Source organism: Zonotrichia leucophrys, chromosome 14, assembly GCF_028769735.1.
Source record: "Zonotrichia leucophrys gambelii isolate GWCS_2022_RI chromosome 14, RI_Zleu_2.0, whole genome shotgun sequence".
Lineage (NCBI taxonomy): Eukaryota > Metazoa > Chordata > Aves > Passeriformes > Passerellidae > Zonotrichia > Zonotrichia leucophrys.
In genome coordinates, this window is record NC_088184.1 from 13546139 (window position 1) to 13568421 (window position 22283).

At 55.3% G+C, this 22283-nt stretch overlaps 2 protein-coding genes across 2 annotated transcripts in view; one reads left to right on the forward strand and one right to left on the reverse strand.

The window, feature by feature from the left end:
* MAP2K3 (mitogen-activated protein kinase kinase 3) overlaps positions 1-10447 on the reverse strand; it is a 29349-nt gene extending 18902 nt beyond the window's left edge. Inside the window, exon 1 of the mRNA XM_064726174.1 lies at positions 10362-10447. Within this exon, the coding sequence (XP_064582244.1) occupies positions 10362-10377 (16 nt within the window). The 5' untranslated portion in view covers positions 10378-10447. The remainder of the gene's footprint in view (positions 1-10361) is intronic.
* Positions 10448-13350: 2903 nt separating this feature from the next.
* On the forward strand, positions 13351-21598 carry NATD1 (N-acetyltransferase domain containing 1). The gene is made up of 3 exons (XM_064726378.1): positions 13351-13570; positions 20521-20639; positions 21332-21598. Exons 1-3 carry the CDS (start codon positions 13474-13476, stop codon positions 21446-21448), a joined length of 333 nt encoding a protein of 110 aa, XP_064582448.1. The 5' UTR covers positions 13351-13473; the 3' UTR covers positions 21449-21598.
* Positions 21599-22283: the final 685 nt, after the last annotated feature.

Here is a 22283-nt window from a genome sequence, read left to right on the forward strand (position 1 = left end):
CTGATTTTCATGGAAAACTTCATTCCCTGTGCTCAGAGACAAGCCCATGCACCAGCTGGCTGTCCCATCCCAGCACACACTGCCTGATGAGCCCACATCTCCCAGGAATGGCAGCAGCTTCCCTGGTCAAGGCTGCAGTGCAGGCACTGCCCCAGTCTGGGATGTGCTCACTGTTCCACACATCCCATGGGGATGCCTTATGTGCCCCACTATGCACAGGACACACAGGCTGGAAACTCTGCTTGAAAACAGAGCCTTTGAACTGAATCCAGGAGGAAAGGGAACAGTGTTATCCTTCTCATCCCCTTGGATGGGGCATGGCATTGTCCATGAGGTTGGGGACAATCAGAGGATGGCAGGATGTCACAGCCATGGTGCCACCAGCTCCGGATGAGACTGAGCAAGGGAGCAGGATGTGACATCCCGGTGTCCAGTGAGGAATTTGGGGATGGGCACCTCAGCCAGAGTGTCTGACAAGCAGAGGCACTGGCACAGGCACCTCCGGGGCTCAGAGCCACGCCCGGGCTCCGTGCAGCAGCCAGATAACGCTGGGGCAGCCCCGGGAGGATGTCACCGCCCAGCCACATTCCTGAGGTATTTTTAGGTTACCTGCACAACCTCGAGGGCTGGAAAAAACCTTTGATTTTGTCCCCATGTGTCAGCCTGCCCCGTGACAATGGAGCACAAGGGCTCCACTCCCACATGTGACCAGAGGCCAGACTCCCCTCAGGAAGCTGAGAAGCCCCGTCTGGCTGACACAACAGGTACATGGCCAGAGTTGTGGTGCTTTGCACCAGAGCTTGTGCAAAACCCCTGTGCAAAGGTGGGGACAGTCACAGGGGCAGCTATTCAGAGCAGGCACTGAGCTGGGGTGCAGGCAGAGCACCTGGACACTGCCTCTTCTGCATCCTTCACTTCAATTGGATTTTCCGCCAAAAAAATGGACACTGCCTCCTTTGCATCCCTTGCTCCAACTGGATTTTCTCCCCAAAATCACCTGCACCTCTTCAAAGCTCAGCTTTGTCCTGAGACAAAGATCCCAACCCTGATGCCCTGGGATTGTCAGGGGAAGGCAAAGAACACACTAGAAGAAAAAAATGCCAGATGCATTATCCATCACCTGTGCCCCTCTCTTGCCAGCAGGTACCAGCATCACCCCTTCCTTTGATTTCTCACTCCGTAGCCTAAGTCATGAAAAAATAAAATCTGCTTGGAATTGATGTGACTGGCTAGTGACAGTTTCCTGATGGGAGAGAAAACTCAAACTGTCCTTGGAATAGATCAGCCTGACAGGAGGCACAGTGGGAAAGGGAATAGTTTGACTTTGTAATTGTCAGCAGTAACTCAACTCCAGCATCAATAGACACTTTTTCTACCCAAACTGGCATCATTCAAGTACTTCCAGGTGTCCTTGTAAACTTATCAAGAGAGCAAAATATTCCCCTGTCTGCTTTAAAAAAAAAAAAAAATTAGGAAAAAAAAAGATTTCCACCATCCTCCCTCCCATTTGCTTTGGGCAGGGATATAGTGATGTCATCTCTGCAAATGATGTAAGAGAGCAGACAACTGCTATGAAAATGGAATTTATGGAGGTGAAAAAAAACCCCTTCACGTTCCCAGCTGCCTGCTCTGGAAGAGAGGCAGAAACAAGAGACTGACCCAGGTGCTTCCCTGGCCCTCACACTTCAGGCAGGACTTTCAAGAGCAGCATCTGCCCTGGGGAGCAGCCAAGCAGCTGCTCAGAGGGTTCACAGTGACATTATTCCCCAGCCTGAGCTCCCTCAGAGGAAAACTCCTGACCTCCAGCACTGAGCCAGCACCACATCTCTGAGGTGCAGGAGCAGAGAAAATCTTGGATTGTTCCCTTTGGAGCAGGGTGCTGTTCCAGCAGCTCACAGAAAGCAGCAGGAGAGTGCTGCACTAAAATTCCCTGCATTTCCTGCTGTCCCACACCAAATTTTTGCTCTTTTTGGTACATATTCAGTGCAAACCCTCTTCCCTGCCTCTCCCATCCATCCCTCCTTATGGCCCACACCATGTACCTCCTGCCCTCCCTCCCACAGGACAGACTGCATCCACACTCCCAGAACCAACCCCACATCCAGCTGGTCCATGAGAAATCACCTGTGAACATTTCTCTCCTTTGTTCCATCACACTCCCTGCTGCAAAACTTTAAAAATTCCCCCCAGTTAAAGGCTGGAGCACCAGCACACTGCCAGCCCCACTGCCCAGCATCACCCTGGCTCTTATCAAAGGCTGGACCAGGTCTGTGTTGGGAAAACACTTATTTTCTGCTGGATTTGCCCAGGGCAGGGCAGCTTTGATTCATGACGAGGAAAAGCTCCCCAGGAAACGTGCCCACAGCTCAGCGATGCTTTGCCACCACAGCTGCTCCTCTGGGTGGGATTGACCTTCTTTCCCCTCCTTCTGTCACTCTCTCACATCCACCCCATCAAACTGCACTTTTTCCAGGGTTCAGGGAAGTGAGAGCTGCAGGTTTTTCCTGGTAAAGGCAGATTAAAGAGCTGCCTCTCCATCCCAGGAAGGCAGAGGTCTCCACAGCCGGGCTGGTCCCGGCGCATCCGGCTCACATCCCAGCCCAAGAGCTCGCAGTGACTCAGCCCAGCCCAGCCTGCAGCTGTCTCGGGGCACACTCAGGGCTTCCAAGAACCATTTCCATCTGAGTAAGAGCAAATCAATTTTTGAGAATCCCCTTTTCTCTCAGAAGAGCGAGCCTCACATCTGTGTTCTGGGGAAAGGAGCGGCGCTCTCTCTGCAGGGTGATGGGTGGAGAGGTGTTGCAGACATCTTTTGTGAAAGATCTTTTCTTTAAGATTTTTCCTGCTGAAGCTGAGAAGTTTCAGCAACAAATGTAAACAATTATTATCTGCTGCTGTGGAATGCAACAGGTCCACCTGTGATGGGCCCCTCTTAGATGTTTATAATTAATGGCCAATCAAGACAGAGCTATCTCGGACAGAGTCCGAGAGAGCTGCCTTTTTTAATCATTCTTTTCTATTTTATTCTTAGCTTAGCCTTCTGAGGAAACCTTTTTTTTCTAATTCTTTTTAGTATAGTTATAATGTAATATATACATATATATATATATATAATAAAATAATAAATCAAGCCTTCTGAACATGGAGTCAACATTCTTGTCTCTCCTCTCATCCAAAAACCCCTGTGAACACAGTCACAGAGAGGAGCTGGAAAGAGCTGTGTGAAACATCAAACCTGTCTGAGATCAAGGGAAACACGCCCTGCCCTCCTGCCCCTGGGATGCTTACACATGGTTTCCCTCACTGAGCTGAGGCTGTAAAACCCCCTGGGGAAACCCACAGTTACCAAACACAAAACCCTTTGTGGATCCAAAATTAAGGGGAAAACTCTCGCAGGTACCTGGAATGTACACAAAAACATCACACCTACAGGGGAGCTGCTGGAGGAAAAGCTGAGTGGTTTTCAAGCACCTTAGCACAGCACAGCACACACAAGGCTGATAAGAATTAGAAACTCACCCACAATTTCAGCTTGGTTATTTCTGGAGGCAGCTCCTCCAGCCCTCACTTCACTCTCATCACCCTTCAAGAAACCAGGCAGGGACAGGTGTAATTAATACCTGCAAAAAGCTGCTCTTGGGTAAGAAAGCAGCATCAGCAGAGCACAAGAGGCAGCTCTGCAGGTATCCTGGGCTCTGAGGACAACCCCAGCCCTGACTGGCACCAGCCATCCTCTGGCACCTGATGCCCAAAGCCAAACAATTGCAGGGATCAACCAAAAACCTGAGGGAAACGGGCAGCAGACGCTAACAGGGAGTGAACACAGGGATCTGTACAAGCAGATCATCACAACACCCACCACATCCCTCTTTTTAGCTGCCTTAAAGCAGCGTGGAGCTGCTTCCAGACTCAAGGAAAACGGGTGCTGCCAAAGAGAGGCAGACAGAGCTTGGCACAGGGGCTGGTCAGGTCCAGGCTGGTCCTCCAGCACATCACCACCCACCAGCACCTTCATCCTTCTTTCTGCACAATTATATCTTATTTTTTCTCTTCCTGACCACACAGGGGAGGCAGTCAGTGAAACAGGTCAGGATTTGGCACAGGGTGGAGGATTTTAGTTCTGGGGACACCAGGGAAGCCTCAGAAGTCAGCTGAGCACACGTGCACACGCACACACAGGTGTCTCACACTGCCCTGCCCCGTGCCAGCAGGGATTTTCTGGGGGTTTTACAAACAGGCACGTGGGGCTGGGCCTGTCACCTACCCCCAAGCACCTTTCAGAGGCGTTTGGAAGATGACAAAGAGCAGCCAAAGCCACGAATCAGCACGAGATCATCTCAGCTTTGGCCGGGCTGCAACTTGGCAGCAGGTCAGGAGAGAAGCCAAGCGGTGCAGAGCAGCAGGGGATTGTGAACTATGCAGAGCAGCTTTCCTCAAAAGCCCTGAGCGTGAGCACATCTGGCCCTCAGCACAGGAGCCACGTCACCTCGAGTGACGAGCTGCAAAGACATCGTGGTGTGTGCAGCACAGCACAGCCCTGCAGCCATGCCCCCAACGCTCAGGGCTGATTCACAGGGGCCACCCCAAGGGCTGCACACTTTGCTGCTTCATCATCTCCCCCCTCAAGCCTCAGCTTTCCCACTCCCACACCGAGCAAAGCAAGGTCTTGGTGCTACAGTGTGACCGTGTTCACAGGGGTTCTTGGATTGGGGAAGAGATGAGGATCTGACTTCGTGTTTCAGAAGGTTTGATTTATTATTTTATGATATATATTACATTAAAACGATACTAAAAGAATAGAATAAAAGGTTTCATCAGAAGGCTAGCTAAGAATAGAATAGCAAAGAATGATAACAAAAGCTTCTGTCTCAGACAGAGTCCAAGCCAGCTCACTGTGATTGGCCATTAATTAGAAACAACTCTATGAGACAGAGAGACAGATGCACCTGTTGCATCCCACAGCAGCAGATAATCATTGTTTACATTTTGTTCCTGTGGCCTCTCAGCTTCTCAGGAGGAAAAAATCCTAAGGAAAGGATTTTTTATAAAAGATGCCTGTGACACTACAGCAGAAAACTCCTCCATCCTGCAGCGTGTTTGTCCTTCGCCAGCTTGGACAGGGAACACTCTCTGTTGTGCAGCAAGAGGGAACATCTGCTCCAGCTGTGCCAAACGCCCTCCAGCCAGCAGGGTCAGGCTGCTGCCATCTCCAAGCTGCTGTTAACACATCCACGACAGCCAGCCCAGTGCTGTGCCAGCCATCCCCATGGGACCCCAGCTAGAGGGAATTCACACACACACACACTGAGCACAAGGCAGTTTCTAACTGGCCTGCAAGCCCAGACAAGCTGACACACCCCAGATAACCCCGTCATCCTCCCCTCAGCCACCCCCAGCCCGTGCACGTAACCAGCCCTGCGTGTTTATGATCTGGCACACACATGACTGTCACCTGCCAGGCCCTGCAGGACAATGCTTCCCCTCCTGTCCCTCTGTCTGCACTGCTGCTCCCATCCACAGCCATCACCCAGGGATGCTGAGGGAGGATGTGGTTCTAGCAGGGCCCCATCCCAGCTGCAGGGATTTGTGCATTCCTCATGAGAAACCTCCAAGATGTTTAGAAATTAAATACAAGCATTAAAAGCTGCTTTTTACACTTCCCAAAAGGTGCTACCACAGCAGGAGAGGAGCAGCAGGGATGAACACTGGTGGCAAGGGGCACAACAGGCAGATCCCAGGGAGGAAAAGGGTCCAAGCCATTCCCAGAGAGCTCCATCAGTAGCTTGGCTGATGCCAGAGCCAAACCACAGCTAAGGTTAGCAGCCTCTGATGGGAAATTACTTGTATTGAGCACTCTGGAGGTTTCTTCCTTTCCAAACCCAGATTTGTCTTTGGTGGTGGTGAAGGGGGAGGAAGGGTGAACGCTCCACAAACAACTTCTGGTAAGTGTTGTCTCCTCCTCATCCTGCCTTCTCTTACATGCTATGCTTTTAGTGGAAATTTATCTTTTTAATTTTTTTTAAAAATAATTTCAATTGAAATTATGCAATTAGGGCTTAGAGCACAGATCAACTCAGCAGTGCCCCTCCCTGGGCACAGAGCAGGCAAGAGGAGGGAGGTTATGGCAGCTCAGAGGGTGCTGGAGGGGCTCCAGCTCATCCTCACCTTCACCCCACTGCAGGTCCCCAGCACAAGGCAATGATTTCCTTCCTCCCCTACCCAAATCCTGCCCTTCCCCTTCCCAAATCCTATAACCCACCACATCCCACACAAGCAGCACCTCTGCTCCAGCCTTTTGCTGGGCAGGGAAATGGCTGCAAGAGAAAGGAGCACACAGGGAGCCCTGTCCCAGCTCCAGAAATGGAGCAGACTCAGATCCAGGGCAAACTGAGGCCCGCTGGGGCCACAAGGCAGCACTGTGACACCTGAGATCGCTGCAGTTGTGCCCAGTAATTCCAGAGTTCCTCAGGACAACAAACACTGGGACTGCCACAGCACCACTGCAGCATTGCCCCCACACAGAAAAGGAGGAGATGAAAAATCTCCCAGGTGGAAAAAACCAACAGAAACTTCCAGTTTCCATCATTTAAAAAAAAATCCTCCCTGCCCTTTCCCCCACTCCAAATCCCTGACTAACACTTGACCTGCGCTACAGAGGTTTGTCAGCAAGAGGCAGCAGGCAGATCCAGCTCCACATGAACCCACAAGCCGTCCTGAGTCACGCCAGCAAAACCCCAAACTTTTTGTTGATCGAGTAAAATCACCTCCCCAGCCAACACAAGTTCCTCTCCCAGCTCCTTGCCCAGCAAACAGCCAGCCCAGGCTGTGCCTTATTAACCAACACAAGGAAAAAACATCTTCTGCCCAAAAACCCACAGAGCCAGCCCCACATCTGCAGAGGTGTCATTCTGGGACACAAAATCACCAATACCAGAAAGCTGCTCCCAATGGGAGCCTCTACAAAGCACAGATGAGTTTCCTCCAGCAACAACAACCTCTGCAAACAAACTCCAGCTCAGCCCTGGACCAGGGCTCAGAGCTGGAAAACAAAGGGATCAGCCTGCAGTGAGACTCATTATCCACTAAAAGAAAAGCAGGGAAGCATCCCTCCAGGGAGGGAAATGGATTTCTGAGGCACAGCTAAATATTTACCACATCCAGCATGATACTTTCCAGGCACCCACCGTTATGGCAGCAGAGGAGGAAGGCAGGAGCAAAGTGCTGTGCTTGCTCCAGGATCGTTACAATTAATTGGATTTGAGCTCCAGGATGGTTCAACTCCAATTAAATAATGGCTCCATGGGATCAGAGCTCCCATATCCTCCAGAACTCACACCAGGCTGGTGGCTGCTGTGCCTGGCCAGGACAGGAGCCCAGAGCCAAGGTCCTGCTTCAGCAGGTCACGACCCACACGTGTATTTTTGGCAGAGCTGCCTTTTTTTGGGGATGGCAGCTGGAAAAGTGCGAATGGCAGATGAGACAGTGCTGGATTCACAGACTGCGTTGCATAACAGTGGTGTGCTCCCACGGAGGGCACGGCCAGGGCACCACCGCTTATTTACCCACCCAGAATAGATGTGCCACGAGAACAAGCACCAGTTCATCCCCAGGCCCTGGCACTTCTCACTGCTGGCTTTTCCAAGCCTCTGTGGTAAAGCAGAGCTGCCTCCCCAGAGGCACAGCCTGGCTCCAGACAGATCTGATCCCTCTCCCCAACAGCACCTCTACTCCCAAAGGACATCTCCCTGCTAAGGAAAAACACTTGAATTACTCAGCCATCGGTGCTGGGTGAGCCAGGACAGGACAAGAGGTCTTCTCCCTCCAGATCCCACCCATGCACTCACTCTCCCTCCATCCCTGCAGCTGCTTTTCCCAGCAAACTCCAAAATTTTGGGAAACAATTGTTCTCCCACTGGCCCACTCCTTTTTATTTCCATGTGGATTTATTTCCACGTGCAGGGCAGGCAGAAGTTACACCTTGAGGCCCAGGGAAGAGGCAACAGCCTGGTTTTGTATCCCCAGAGTCTCAGACCTTGCATCCTCCACTGTGTTTCTGCACCCACACAAAAGGTGAAAATTCCCTGAGGTTTCAATCCCCTCCTGCTTTAACCTCTGGGATACAACACCCTCCCTGCACAGCATCCATTCCCTGAAAAAAGTGGAACCTTCTGGAAAAATCACACCCAGCCACATGCTGCAAGCTGCAGCCACAGGCTGTGTCCCTTGCAAAGCTCGGCAAGGAGGACACAGGGACAGCTCCAGAGCTTTGTTCCCAATTTCCTCCTACAGTGCCACCCAGGCCATGAGACACAGCTCAAGGGAACTCGGGTGACCTGAGGAAACAGGGAGATTTTGCATACATGAGTAAACATCAGCCTCAACAGCACGAGATAACACAGGAGATGTTCTCCCACATACAAGATCCTGCGAGATAACTTGGATCAAGCAGACAGGAGCAATGGGAAGAGGAAGAAAGAAAGCCAAAATCCTCCCTAAGCTCCACAAAATCCCCAGAAGGTGTTTATCTCCCAAGCTATGTTTAGTGCAGAGCAAAGCCCCGGCACAGCACCATTCCTATCACCAGTGTCACGGCCAGCCACGTGTCCCAAAAACCTCCCGAGGCAGGAGACAGCCCTGTGACTAAGGCAAAGTGATGGCAGGTGAGTTGTGGAAGGCATCTGTCACAAAAAGAGCCAACCAAGAGCTTCAACACAGCGGCCTCTGTTTACAAACCTGAGCAACACAAACCCAAGGAGAAGCAGCAAAGGAAACTGAGATTGTTCACTGAAGTTCCCTGAGGAAAACCAGGGAAATTCAGCTTAAATTCAGGCTGCCTGAAAGAGAGGGAAGCAGCTGCCACGAGCAGAAGGTGCACAGAGCCAGACCTGCGAGCATCCCTGGAAAAACCCCCTGGGAGGCAGGTGCCAGGCAAGGAGAGGCAGGGTGAGAGGAGGCAGATGTGTGCCACACACAGGATCCAGCCTCATGCTGCTGCTGCTGCTGCCCTGATGGAAGCAAAGGAGCTCAGGTCACTCAGGGACTCAGAGCTCTCAGCACATGTGTGATACCTCCATCACAGGACATCAGCTTAACTGCATGAATGAACCAGTTTATCACAACCAACAGAAACCTGCACACACAGAGCAGCTCCAAACCTCCTCTGAGGACAGCACCGCGCTCCCAGGTGCTCCTCCAGGCATCACCTCTTGCTGCTTCCCCCAAATCCTCCAGGTTCAGCTTGAGCATCATCTCCCGTGGAGAACAAGTGGTCCCTGGGCCAGGCTCACCTCGTCCCTCCATGCACACATCCGCCGGTCCGGCACAGCAGCCCAGGAAAGGTGTGGGCTCAGGTGTCCCAGCCTTTTAAGAAGCCTGGGTGATCCCTTCCAAGGCTGGATGGCTGGAGGCATGTGCTCCTACCTGTGAGTCAGCAGCTCCACTCAGCAGCTCCGAAAATCGCTGCTGATTCACCCCCTGCTTACACAGCAAACAGGAAACTCAGGTCCACATTCCCTCCGGATAAGACACGGATCGTTTAAAACCGGGGGGGGGGGGTTGGAAAAGAAAAAAAAGTCACGGGAGGCGCGTTCATCTGCTCACATGGCTCCTGACTTCGAGTTTCCAGAGCATCAGGGAAAAACCCTCGGATTTTATTCCGCTGATTGGAGAGGCGGCAGCCACACTCCGTGCGCTCCCTGCTCCGCTCGGTGTGAGGATGGAGCTCCGGGGAGCACCGGGACACCGGCAGAGCCACTGTCGCCATCCATCCATCCATCCATCCATCCATCCATCCATCCATCCATCCATCCCAGGCCGATACCTGCCGGCCGGTGCTCACCTGCCGCTGGGGACACCTGAGTCACGGCCGTGCTCCACAATAACCCCGGTGACACACGGTCACGTTCTGCGGCCGGGACCGCGGGAAAGCAGCGAGGCACCCCCGGCACACGCCGGCATCGGCTCCCTGCCCTGCCCCGACACCGACACGAGGCGACACGAGGCGACACGAGGCGACACGGCCCACGCCCGGAACCCCAGCCCGGTCCTTCCCACCCGCCTGAGCCCCGGCGAGGGCTCCCAGCCCGGGACTCCCAAGGAGCGGAAGCTCAAGGCAGGGAAAACAAAACCCGCCTGTTTTTGTCGCTGTCCCCACGCCAAACGCAGCCTCGCCCCGTCCCCCGCGGCCCCTCCGCGCATCCCCGCCCGCAGCCCCGCGCATCGCGGCTCCGGCCCCAGCGGCGCCGCCGGGCTGCGGAACCAGCGGGGCCCGCGCTGAGGAAGCGGCGGGGAGCCCACGCCCGGCGGGTTGGCACCATCCCCGGCCCCGCGGTTCCCTCCCGGCCCTCCCAGCCCGCTCGTACCTCTGGGCAGGGACATGGCGCTGTGCGAGCCCGGCGGGCCCGGCCCGAGCGGAGCCCGCGAGTCCCGCCCGCCGCGGCCCCGCCGGCAGCCGCCCCGCCGGGCCCGCCCCCGCGCCGCCATTGGCCAGCGCCGCGCGGGGGCGGGGCTAGGGCCCCCGCGCGGAAACGGCTTTGCGGTTCCTGGGCGCGGCTGTGAGGGCGAAGTGATGCGGGAGGGCGCTGGTGCCCCTCAGGAGAGGTGGCCTCGGTGTCCCCTCGCTGGCGTGGCTTCGCCGCGGGGTTGGAGCGCGGAGCATCCCCGTCCGGTGCTGCTCCTCGACCCGTGTACCCCAGCTGTCAGCTAGCTCGCCACATCTCCCGTGGGTCCCGCACGGGTGGCAGCGGTGAAATGGACGGGGAGTCAGGGGAGCGGCTGGAGCTGGCCCAGGGAGGGTTGGGTTGGGTATGAGGGAAAAGTTCTTGCCCCAGAGGGTGATCGGGCACTGAACAGGCTCCTCAGGGGATGGGCACAGCCCCAAGGCTGCCACAGCTCCAGCAGGGTTTGGAAAACGTTCCCGGGCAGGCAGAAGGTGGGTTTGGGGCCTGGAGTGGGGCTGGGTGACCCCTGTGTGTCCCTCACAGCTCAGGGCACTCCGTGACTCTGTGGTTAATTCCTCTCTGAGTCACTGAGGAACCAATCCCTCCTAAACGTGGCACATCCCGGGGTAAGGATGCTCCCACAGCCACCCGAGCTGCGAAGGATGTGAGAGATGCAGTCAAAAAAGCAAAAAAAGAGGAGATTCCAAGTGCCACTTTCTGGCTGGAATTCTTAGCGTGATCCGTAAAGATGCAAAGGAGGGGTTGGAGGGGTGGCAACTGCTGACAGCACCGGTGAGATCACAGCTGCTCCGCCACAGCCAGCCCTCAGCTTTGCAGAGCATTTGGGATAAATTTGAGGGTTGGAAAAACCTCCTGAAAGCCAGGCAGAGGAAGGGAATCACTGCCAGAGGGAAGGAGCTGGAGGGTTGGGATCTGTGGCTGCACGGGTGCCTCAGGCACAGCCGTGATCCAGCACCAAAGGCACCAGGTCCAGCTGCAAACTGAAGGTGGAAGAGTTCAAATGGAAAATAAATTACAGGTTTTTAATGGGGAGAGCAATTACCTTCCCCAGAGACGTCGCAGATTCACCACCTTTCAAGTCTTTCAACATAGATGAGGAGGAGTCTTTCCAAAAAAAAGCCACGGCTCTGCAGCCCAGGCACGGGTCATCAGCTGATGCAAGAGCTGTGGGTGTCACTGCAGGGCTGGGCAGGCTGAGGGGCCCTCTCTGACATTTATCCACATCTTGGATAGAAGATCTTGCTGATCTTGGAATTAGCAGCAAGGTTTGAGCTGATCCACGCAGCTCTGGGCTGAGCCCATGCTCAGGTGTTGGATAATATTTTTTTCCTGACCCAGACATGGGGCAACTGAGAGGTGTTTGAAAAAATTTTATTTTGTTTTCAGTCTCGATGAGTACTGAGACACAAGAGATGTAAAACTCAATGCCATCCTATCAGAAGCTAACTTATTTCTTGGTCACAACACTTTATAAATGTTTTTCAGCCTGTTAGCTTTTGCCACACAACACTGTTATTACTTTCACCACAAATCACTTGTATTTTTTCCCCACTATGGCCTTCTATTCTATGGCCTTGAACTTTTTACAAATCCCTTTCCCACAGGGAGCAGGAGCTGAAGGGATGAGTAAACAAAGGCCAAGCTACATGAGATGGTGTTCAGGTGCAGAGAAGCTGCTGGTGAACTGTTCTTTATTGTGAATTTAGGTGTTGCTGCTTTTCCTGTTGCAGCTGCCAGCACAGCCACCCCGGGCACCCTCAGCTCCTGTCACTGAGAGCTCTGGGGACACAGATGTGATATGTGATGTGTGTGTGATACGTGATGGAGCACCTCTGCTCTGGGAGAGCCAGAGGTGTTCAGCTTGGACAAGAGAAGTCTCCAGGGCCTGAAGGGGCTCCAGGAGAGCTGGAGAGGGACTTTGGACAAGGGATGGAGGGACAGGACACAGGGAATGGCTTCCCGCTGCCAGAGAGCAGGGATGGATGTGACATTGGGAAGGAATTCTCCCCTGTGAGGGTGGGGAGGACCTGGCACAGGTCCTGGAAGTGTCCAAGGCCAGGTTGGATGGACTTGGAGTAACCTGGGACAGCATCACACAGGAGCCATGGCCTGGGGCTTCTCCCCGCAGCCCAGCAGAGCCGGGCACAGGGCACAGACAGGGCACCAGCCCGGGCCCCGCCGCAGAGCAGCCGGCACCGCGGGCAGCCCCAGCACAGCCCCGGCCACCCAGAGCAGAAAACCGGTGCAGGGCCAGTAAAGGACCAGTAAAAACCAGTGCGGGGCCAGTACAGAAGCAGTGCAGAACCACTACTGAACCCGTGTGGGACCAGTGCGGGACCGGTACAGAACCCGAGCAGAACCAGTGCGGGACCGGTACAGAACCTGTGCAGAACTAGCACAGAACCAGTGCGGGACCAGTATAGATCCTGAGCAAGACCAGTGCAGAACCAGTGCGAGACCAGTGTGAGACCAGTATAGATCCTGAGCAAGACCAGTGCAGAACCAGTACAGCACCAGTGCCGGACCAGTACAGAACCAATACAGAACCCGTGCAGGACCAGCACAGATCCAGTACAGAACCAGTGCCGGACCAGTACAGAACCAGCACAGAACCCGTGCAGGACCAGTACAGAACCAGCACAGAACCCGTGCCGGACCAGTACAGAGCCAGCACAGAACCCGTGCAGGACCAGTACAGAACCAGTGCCGAACCAGTACAGAGCCCGTGCTGTTCTGGCGGCCGCTGGTGGCGGTGCCCGCCCGCGCGGGGGCGCCGGGCGCTGGCTGCGGTCCCCACGGCGGTGGCGGCGTTGCCCCTTTAAGGGCCGCGCGGCCGTACCAAAACAAAAGCGCGGCGCGGCCATTGGCTGCGGGGCGGGCACGTGCCGCACAGCTGGGGCTTCCTGCGGCCGGGGCCGCGCCGGGCCCGCCCGCGCCTCCGCTCCGACACCGGCACCGAGACCGGAACCGACAGCGGTACTGACACCGACACCGGCACCGACACCGGGCCGCCATGGCGCACTCGGCGCCGCTCGGCCTCCTGGAGCAGGGCTGCCCCATCCAGGTGGAGCACGATCGCAAGCGGCGGCAGTTCACCGTGCGGCTCAACGGTAAGGGACGGCGCTCGGGGCTCCCCGGGACGTTACCTGCTGCCCTCCGCCCGCGGTTCCGCCTCGCTGGGATCCAGATTCCCGGTCCTTTTCAGCTCTCGCTGTGCCCCCCCTTCGCCCCCCTGCCGTCTCTCCCCCCTTTTCCTTCCCCGTTCCTCCCCCCTTTTTTTCTTGTTGTTCCTCCCCTTTTTCCGGTTCTCACCTATTTCCCCGCTCCCTCCTCCTCCCGTGCCCTGTGTCCCGCGGCGCTTTCCCCCGTACTCTGCGCCCTGCCGCGGTGTGACCCCCCCAGTGCCCCCCAGCCCCTCCTGCACCCCAAAACCTTCTCCCAGGGGGGATGTGGGCACCGCTCGGCTCCCCCGGCTGGGCCGGGCTGTGGAGCCCGATGGTGGCACGGGCAGGTTGGGGGCACTGCCGTGGTCCCCCCCAGCAGGTGCCTTTTGGGGATGTGGCAGTGCCAGCTCTGGGGACATTCCTTCAGGGAAACCCCTCGGGAGCTCCAGCAGGGTCGGTGCCACGGTTCTGTAGGACCAGTGACATGGATCCAAGCTGCCACAGCCACCTGTGAGCTCTGGTGACACAGTGACCCCCAAAAAGCTCTGTCACATACTGGGTGGAGTGAACAAAGGAACAAAAAGTAGGTGCCACTAACATTTCTCTGTGGTGCACTGATTCTTTTCCAGCCTTCATCTTAGTGGTTAATTACAGATATTCAACCATCCCAGCATCTCTTCCCCATCCATTTGTTATGATGAGAACTACTCTGGGTATAGAACTACTCTCGATACAGAAATTGCAGGGTAGCTGCCTTTAAAAAAATAAAAATAAAATGTGTAGTTCAGAAATCCTGGGGAATGCAGGAGGCTTTGTCGATAGAACAACAAGAATAGTCCAGATTTTATTTTAGACTTTTCTTCCTCCTCCCCCCACCCCATTTTCATTTCAACCACTAATTACAAAGGGCAAGGCTGGAGCTCGGCAGTGGTGGAGCGAGGAAGGAGGAGACGGGTGCGGAGAAAACAATTTCACCAACTGCTCATTTCAGCCTGAGATCAAACAAGATCCCGGGTGCCGGGTCCCCACTGCCACCAGCAGAGCATTGTCCCTGCCAGTGAAGTTGGTGTGTGCAGGAAATAGAGGGGACAGCCAAGGGTCAACAATTATTAGGGAGACATAATCTTTTATTGTGGTTTTCTGGATAAAAGCTCTGGCAGCCACACCACGGGCCCAGCAGCGTTTGGTGGCTGAGCAGGGATGAGTCGTGACTGGGGAGGGTGAACTTTGAGAGGGAGAGATTCAGCTGTGGGAGTCGTGTGTGAATCAGCACAGAACCTCCTGACTCAGGAGGGGGTCCTGGAGCCACAGAATCCCAGAGTGGTTTGGGCTGGGAGGATCCTAAAGCTCATCAGGGACACCTTCTGTGTGTCCAGATGTGGACCAGGTTGCTCCAAGCCCCATCCAGTGTGGCCATGGCCTCACTCAGGTGAATCCCCATGACCAAGGCTGTGTTTTCTCTGGGAGTTCAGGGAGTCTGAGCCCTTTGGTGTGCGTTCAGGCTGGGCAGTGTGCTGCTGTGCTGACTAACACCCACGTGCAGTGAGTGACCCACCTCTCCTCCTCCTTGTTAGGCCCTTGCTGGTGGCAGCCAAGCCCTGGAAGCTGCTCAGGAGATACCATCTCTGTGGGAGTGCGTGGCTGGGTGTTTATTTCCTGCACTGCTCTTTGTCCCTCCTGGCATGAGGAGCATCACTGGTGTGGAATGCCCCGGGAGGTTTTCCCTGCAGCAAGCAGGGAATGACAAGAAATGGGTCAGACACAGATTTGGGCATCAGAGTGAACTCCATGTCCCTCAGAGAGCACTCTTGTCCCGTGTCACTGAGAGATGAGCAGCAGTTTGTGGGCTCCAGGGTCAACTTTGCTGTGATGTCCTCATTTCTGCTAAATGTCAAGGGTGGATGATGCCCTGGGAAAACATGGATGCACCAGGCACGTGGACCAAGCAGCCAGACTTTGACAGCTGGTGGTTTGTGGTGGTGTGATGCTGGGTAGAAAACTTTGCATGGTGATGAATTTCTGGAAATCCCTGGAGCAGGAGGCTGAGGCAGTGAAAGCTGTGAGCTGGTTGTGAAAGTGTTCATTTTCAGCATCATCCTGTGTTTGCCTCTGTGCCCCTGTGTGACCTTGTCAGGACTTCCTCCTTGTGCACAAGGGAGATGAATTGCACTCGAGTTTTTTCAGTTTTTTGGGGCTTGCCCTGGCTTTCCTTTCTCTGCTGCTTCCTCCCCTCTCTCATTGCTGCAGTAGCTGCTAAATCTCTTTAGGAACAGCTGCTGCACTTGAACACGTTCCCTTTTCCCTGCATCCCAAATGAAGGAGCATTTAGAAGCTGAAAGTAAAGCTGATTATAAGCAGACCTCACTGAGCCTCGTTATCCCTCGAGAGGAGGGCAGAGAGACGCCCAACTGGATTTGTAATGGGTTAGGATGTGACTAACAGCCTGAGCCAGCCAGAAACCTCCCTGAGCAGAGACTCTCTTGGAAAACATCAATTTGTCAGAGCTAAAAGCTTCCATGGGAATCATATAGGCTGTTTTTTTTCAGGAATAGTTGGGTGTTTCTTTGGGTCTGAGATGAAATTTCAGCTCAAAACAAGAAACCCAAAGGGACCCTCCCCATGCCAAAGCAGTTGGCTGGTTGGTCCAGCTGCTGGCACAGATGTTTGGGGCAGGGGAAGAGCTTTTAGCTGCAGCTGCTGTCACTCCTTGGTGCCCATCACACCCGTCAGGCTCACCACGGGCATGGAGCAGCTCCAGTTCCTCAGGGATGCTCGGGCTTCTCACACATTGCAGCTCCAACACTTCTGCTGGCTGCAGCACACCACACTTCCCAAGCCTCCCACTCCTCCCCAGCTGCACCAGGGCAGGACTTTGGCTGGAAGCTCCTGCTCTGCCCACTGCTGCTCTGAGTCTCAGGAGCTCCTTGTCCAGCAGCCCAGGCTCGGGTTTATTGGGAGAACTGGAGCAGGTCATGCTTGGAGCTTTCCTGCCTGATGGGCAGATGCTCTCAGGAGGGGGGAAGGTGCTGAGTTTGCAGCAGGGAGCAGGGGATCTGTCACCAGGCCCTGCATCAAAGACATCCCCGCTCCTCCTGTGCCCCAGGCAGCTCCAGAGAGCTCCTAAACAGGAAACTGCTCCAAACCAGCCCCCCCTGCTGCCCCTCCTGCAGGGAGGCCCCTCCAGAGCCCTGTGCTGTCTCCTCTCTGGCTGTTGTGCTCTGTTGTGTTTTCTCTCCCTAGTAACGTGCCAGTAGCTCCCTGGGGAGTGAGGCCAGCCCGTGGCAGGCAGAGCTCCAGCCTGGGATGCATGAGCTCCTCAGCACTTCTTGTCCTCTCAGCCCACCCCACACGCAGTTTTGCTTTTTTTTTTCCCCACTGTTTGGCTCAGCAGCAGCAGACCTGAGCTGCCTCCTGCTCCTGGGAGATGGGGCTGGCATTTGTTGTGTCCCCCTGCCCCAGGGAATGGCTTTGAGCAGTGTCCAGAGGGGGCTGGGGCACAGGAATTGACTTTGCAGGCAGCAGCCAGGGCCCTGCCCAGGTGCTGGGCACACAAAGGGGTGTCATGGGCTGGGGCTGGTGCAGGGGACAGGGACAAGGGCCAGTCCTGCAGTGCTGCAGCCTCCCCTTGCTGGGTGCTTTGTGTGTGCCAGGAGAGGGGGGCAGTGAAGGCTGGGCTGGGCTGGGGGGTCTGTGTGCTGCCAGATGCCTGAGCTGTCCCTGCCTCAGCTGGGCTGGGCTCTGTGCTGTCCCCCAGGCCCCTGAGCCACCGCTGCTCCTGGTGGAACAAACCCTCCATGGGGAGCAAGGTTAGAGCTGCTCCCTTGCCCAGCTCCCAGAAAAGCTCCCCCTTCCCTGTGCCCGCTGTGAGGGGACGAGCAGGGCACCAGCAATGCTGCCATTGCTGCCATCCTGCTCCTCTCTGGCTCTGCTGATTTGCATCAGCTCCACTTCCTCAGAGTCAGTGAGTCAAACTGCAGGGCAGGCTCTGTGTGCCGAGCTGTGTCTGTGCAGGCTGATAAACCCCTGTCCCAGAGCCCAGGGGTGGCACAGGCTGGCAGGAGGTGTCTCCTGTGCCATGTTCTGGGGGGGTTCTGCTTGTGCCCCAAGCTGGGGCTGGAAGGGTCAGCGCTGCTTCCAGCCCCAGCTGCTCTGGGAGCTGCCCCCATGGCCAGGGTAGCACCCAGCACCAGGGTTGGCTCTTTCCAAGCCGTGGCTGGGACCTGCAGGGCCCACACCACACCCTGAGGGTCCTTGCTTTTGGGTGCTGTGCCACTGAGGTGTGTGGATGTGCTCGTGCACTTGGCTGAGCTGGGATGTTTTTCTGAACTGGGCTCAGTTTCCAGCAGCACTGACTGTTGTAAAATCAGGCTGGTTGTAAAATCCCTTCTGTGTGTGTTCATCTGGTGGCACTCTGCAGCTCCTGTCCTGGCTGGGGCTTTGTGGTGCTGCTGTGGTCCAGGGGATATCCAGGAAAAGCCTGTCCAGGACATGTCTGAGATCCTCCAAACACTCCAGTCACCTCCTGCTTTAAAATGCATTTGTGTCTTTGATACTTTTGAACAGATCATATATTTTTAAAGTGTATTTAAAGAAAAATCTTTTATTCTGTGGTCAATTTAGTTTTAAACTTCTCAAAGCTTCAGGCAGAGGCTATGGAAAGTTTTAGCCTGGGAGGAGAGTGGGGTGGAAGGGCTGGAACGAGTGAAAGCTGCTGCTATAAGATCATTTTACAGCCTTTGGTGCTGCCAACTCTGCCCTTGCCACCCCTGAGAGCTGCCACCAAATGCTCTGGGAGGGTGAGGGCACCTCATGCCCCAGCCTGGGCAGGTCTGTGCTGCAGGAAGGGCTTCACCTGCTCCCTTGGCTGTTTTGGGGTGTCTGGATCCACATGGAGAAACACTGCAGTGCTCCCTCTTTTCTATCTGGGGGAAACCCAAAGCTTTTTGGTGAGCCAGAGCTGAGAGGGGCAGGACTGAAGCCTAGGAATACTTGGGGGAATGGCAGGGAGGGAAATTATTTATGTCCACCCAAGAACAATGTTGGCACAAGAAGGAGTGGGCAGAAAGCAGCAGGAATAAACTCGGGCTGGAAATGCGAAGGTTTCCATCCAGTGCAGGAGAATTGAGTGTCTGCATAAAAGGAGCAGCAATAAAAGCTTGAGCTGCTTCTCTGGAAACACAAAATTCCAATGGGCTCCTTTCTAGTTTCTCTTGAATACAGGGGTGAGGCAAGCTGGGCTGGAGTTGTCAGCTGAAATGCAGAGAAATGGAGTGTATTGAGCTCAGCTAAAGCAGATCCTGAATGCAGGTGAACTTTGCAGCCCTGCAGCCTTAAAAAAAACTGGACAGAAGGAAAAGTTTCCATTATTTTAATCAAACTTGTCTCTTTGATTGAGATCTTGCATTTCTGAAACTCACTTTTAAGTACAGAAACTCTCTAGAAATGAAACATTTCCTTTTGCACTGAAGGCTCAGTTTCTGTGGATGAAACCAGAGGGCTGTTCTGACTCCTCTGATTTATACATGAGCTGAAACTTCTTTTTTCCTGTAACTGAGCTGCTGTGAGAAAGGTCAGAGTGTTGAAACAGGAAGCCTGTGTGTGTGTACATGTAAATTTGTGTGCACAGCCCCCCTTGCACACCTGTGTGTGCTTTCCTGTGTGTTTGTGGGATTCATCTTTCCCAAAATGTGTCTAGATAATGCTGCAACACCAGACCAAGGAGCCTTGTCCTGTTTTATGTGCCACAACCAAAAACAAAACCCTGTGCTGGAGGAGAAATTAATTGGCTGTTACCTGGGTCAGCTTTGTTGGGTTTTGTTGGTATTCCTCTTGTTGGTTTTCCTTTTTACTCTCCCCCACCATCAACACATCTCCTCCCTCCCCACACCTGCTTTCCCACCCTAAACATGTTGTGCTGGCATCACTGATTCAGAGCTGGGTCAAAAACCTGCTCCTGCTCCAGGGGCTTGGAAAGGCCCTGCTCACACCTTGGGGGGACCAGCGAGGACATCCAGGTGTCACTGAAAGCAAAGCCACCACTGAAACCCAGCACCAGAGCCATTCCCATGGCACCAGGGGTGATGTAGCAGTGCCAAAACTGCCTGTCCTGCTGGGGACATCCCAGCTCTCAATCCTTTGTCCCATTCCCTCCTGTGGGCTCTCTGGGGACATCTCAATCCTCTGTCCCATTCTGTGCTGTGGGTTCTCCAGGGACATCCCAACCCTCAATCCTCTGTCCTATTCCCTGCTGTGGGCTCTCTGGGGACACCCCAACCCTGAGCCCTCTGTCCCATCGCATGCTGTGGGTTCTCCAGGGACATCCCAACCCTCACCCCTCTGTCCCATTCCCCAGAGTGGGCTTTCTGGTGACATCCCAACTCTCATCTCTCTCTCCCATTCCCTGCTTTGGGCTCTCTGGGGACACCCCAACCCTCAATCCTCTGTCCCATTCTGTGCTGTGGGTTCTCCAGGGACATCCCAACCCTCAATCCTCTGTCCCATCCCCTGCTGTGGGTTCTCTGGGACACCCCAACTCTCACCCATCTGTCCCATCCCCTACTGTGGGTTCTCTGGGGACACCCCAACCCTGAGCCCTCTGTCCCATCACATGCTGTGGGTTCTCCAGGGACATCCCAACCCTCACCCCTCTGTCCCATTCCCCACAGTGGGCTTTCTGGTGACATCCCAACTCTCATCTCTCTCTCCCATTCCCTGCTTTGTGCTCTCTGGGGACACCCCAACCCTCAATCCTCTGTCCCATTCCGTGTTGTGGGTTCTCCAGAGACATCCCAACTCTCACCCCTCTGTCCCATCCCCTGCTGAGGGCTCACTGGGGGACACCCCAACCCTCAATCCTGGGTGACCCCCCAGCCCTGTCCCCTCTGTGCCACCCCCAGGTTGCCACGACAAGGCCGTGCTGCTCTACGAGTACGTGGGGAAGCGCATCGTGGACCTGCAGCACACGGAGGTGCCCGACGCCTATCGAGGGAGAGGAATTGCCAAGCACCTGGCAAAGGTACAGCCCCAGCCCCCCAGAAGGGCACGGTGCCCATCCTGCTGCCATCCCAACTGTGGGTAAAGATCCTGGCTGAAGCAGGCCCTGTCCTGTTGGAATTGTGTGTGTGCGTGCCCTGTGGGAATCCTGCTCTGATGGGAGATAGGGTGGCTGGAGGGGCAGATGGAAATGTGGGGTCAGACAGCCCTGGGTTTTGTGGCAAGGGGAGCTGGGTAAGTGTCAGCAAATGCAGGCACTCCCCCAGGTTCAGCCCATTCCCCCTCTCAGCAGAAATCCCTTGTGCAGGGGCTGATGGCTCAGCTCAGCTCGAGCTGGACCCCTCCTCTCAAACCTTCACTGCCCTCGTGAGCTCTCTGCCTGCTTGGGCTGTGAGGGAGAGCTGTGGAGCCCTGAGCACAACAGTGGGGGGCTGCTTTGGGGTCCAGCTGCTCCCTGGCCCTGTAAATGGGGACAAAGAGATAATGAAGGTGGCCTTCACAGGATGGGCTGTGTCACCTGCAGCGCAGCATCCACGGGGCTGGATGTGCTGAGGGTTAAACTGGGGACTCTGTGGCAGGACAGCTGTGCTCTCCCCTCGGGCACAGGGGGTACCTGAGGGACTCCTGCTGCTTCCCCCATCTGGGTGAGGGGTGCAGGACTCTCCTGAGGCTGGGGGTGTTGGTTGTGACCCCTCTGATCTGCACTGCTTGCAGGCAGCCCTGGACTTTGTGGTGGAGGAGGACCTGAAGGCGCACCTGACGTGCTGGTACATTCAGAAATACGTCAAGGAGAACCCTCTGCCGCAGTACCTGGAACATTTGCAGCCTTAAGGCAGGACTGCTCCCTCACCAGCACACCTGGCCCTGACTGTTCAAGGCGGCCTTGGCTTCTCTGCAGTCTCAGGAACCCCCTTCCCACACTGGCAATTCCCGGTTTTTTAGCATGTGTGAGTGTGGGCACCTCCTCCTCCTCCTCTGTGCCCACGTGGGAGCATGGCCACAGCCCCTGGGCCAGGCTGCTCTGGGCACACAGGGTGCCCACCAGTGCTTTTCCCAAGCCAGGGGATAGAAGAGGGTGAATTTTCCACCAAACTCCATCGCAAGGCCAGGGCATGACTTGTTCTGCACCTCATCCTCTCCCCCCTGCTTGGCAACAGCTCTGAACTTGCTGGGGGATGTTGGTTAGGGCTGCTCATGGGGTACCAGCCCCCCTTTGCTCCTGGCAGCTGGGGAGATGCTGTGGGTTCAGCTTTGTGGGACAGAGGGAGGTGCTGGAGGAGCCCCAGCCCTGTGTCAGGCTCATCCCCTGCAGCACCTGGTGGGCACCAGGCCGTGTCCAAGGCCACCTGCAGTTCATACCAGAACATGTGGACCATGGTGGCACCTTGGGGGCTTTGCTGCCCTGGCTGTGGACACACTGGGATGGTGACACCCTTGAGCCTGGAGACAAGAGCCCTGTGAGGAGTGGACTTGGACTGCAGAGTCTGTGCAGAGTAAGAAACGTGGCTGAGTTGCAGATGCTGCTCCCTGGAGATGCCATCTCCTGCCCAGCTTGTGTACACAACCCTGAAGTGGCATCCCAGAGGGTCATGGACTGTTACTCGTGTCTCCCTGCCCTTGGTGTGGACACAGCCTGCTCAGGAGAAGAGACCAGCCCCACAGCCAG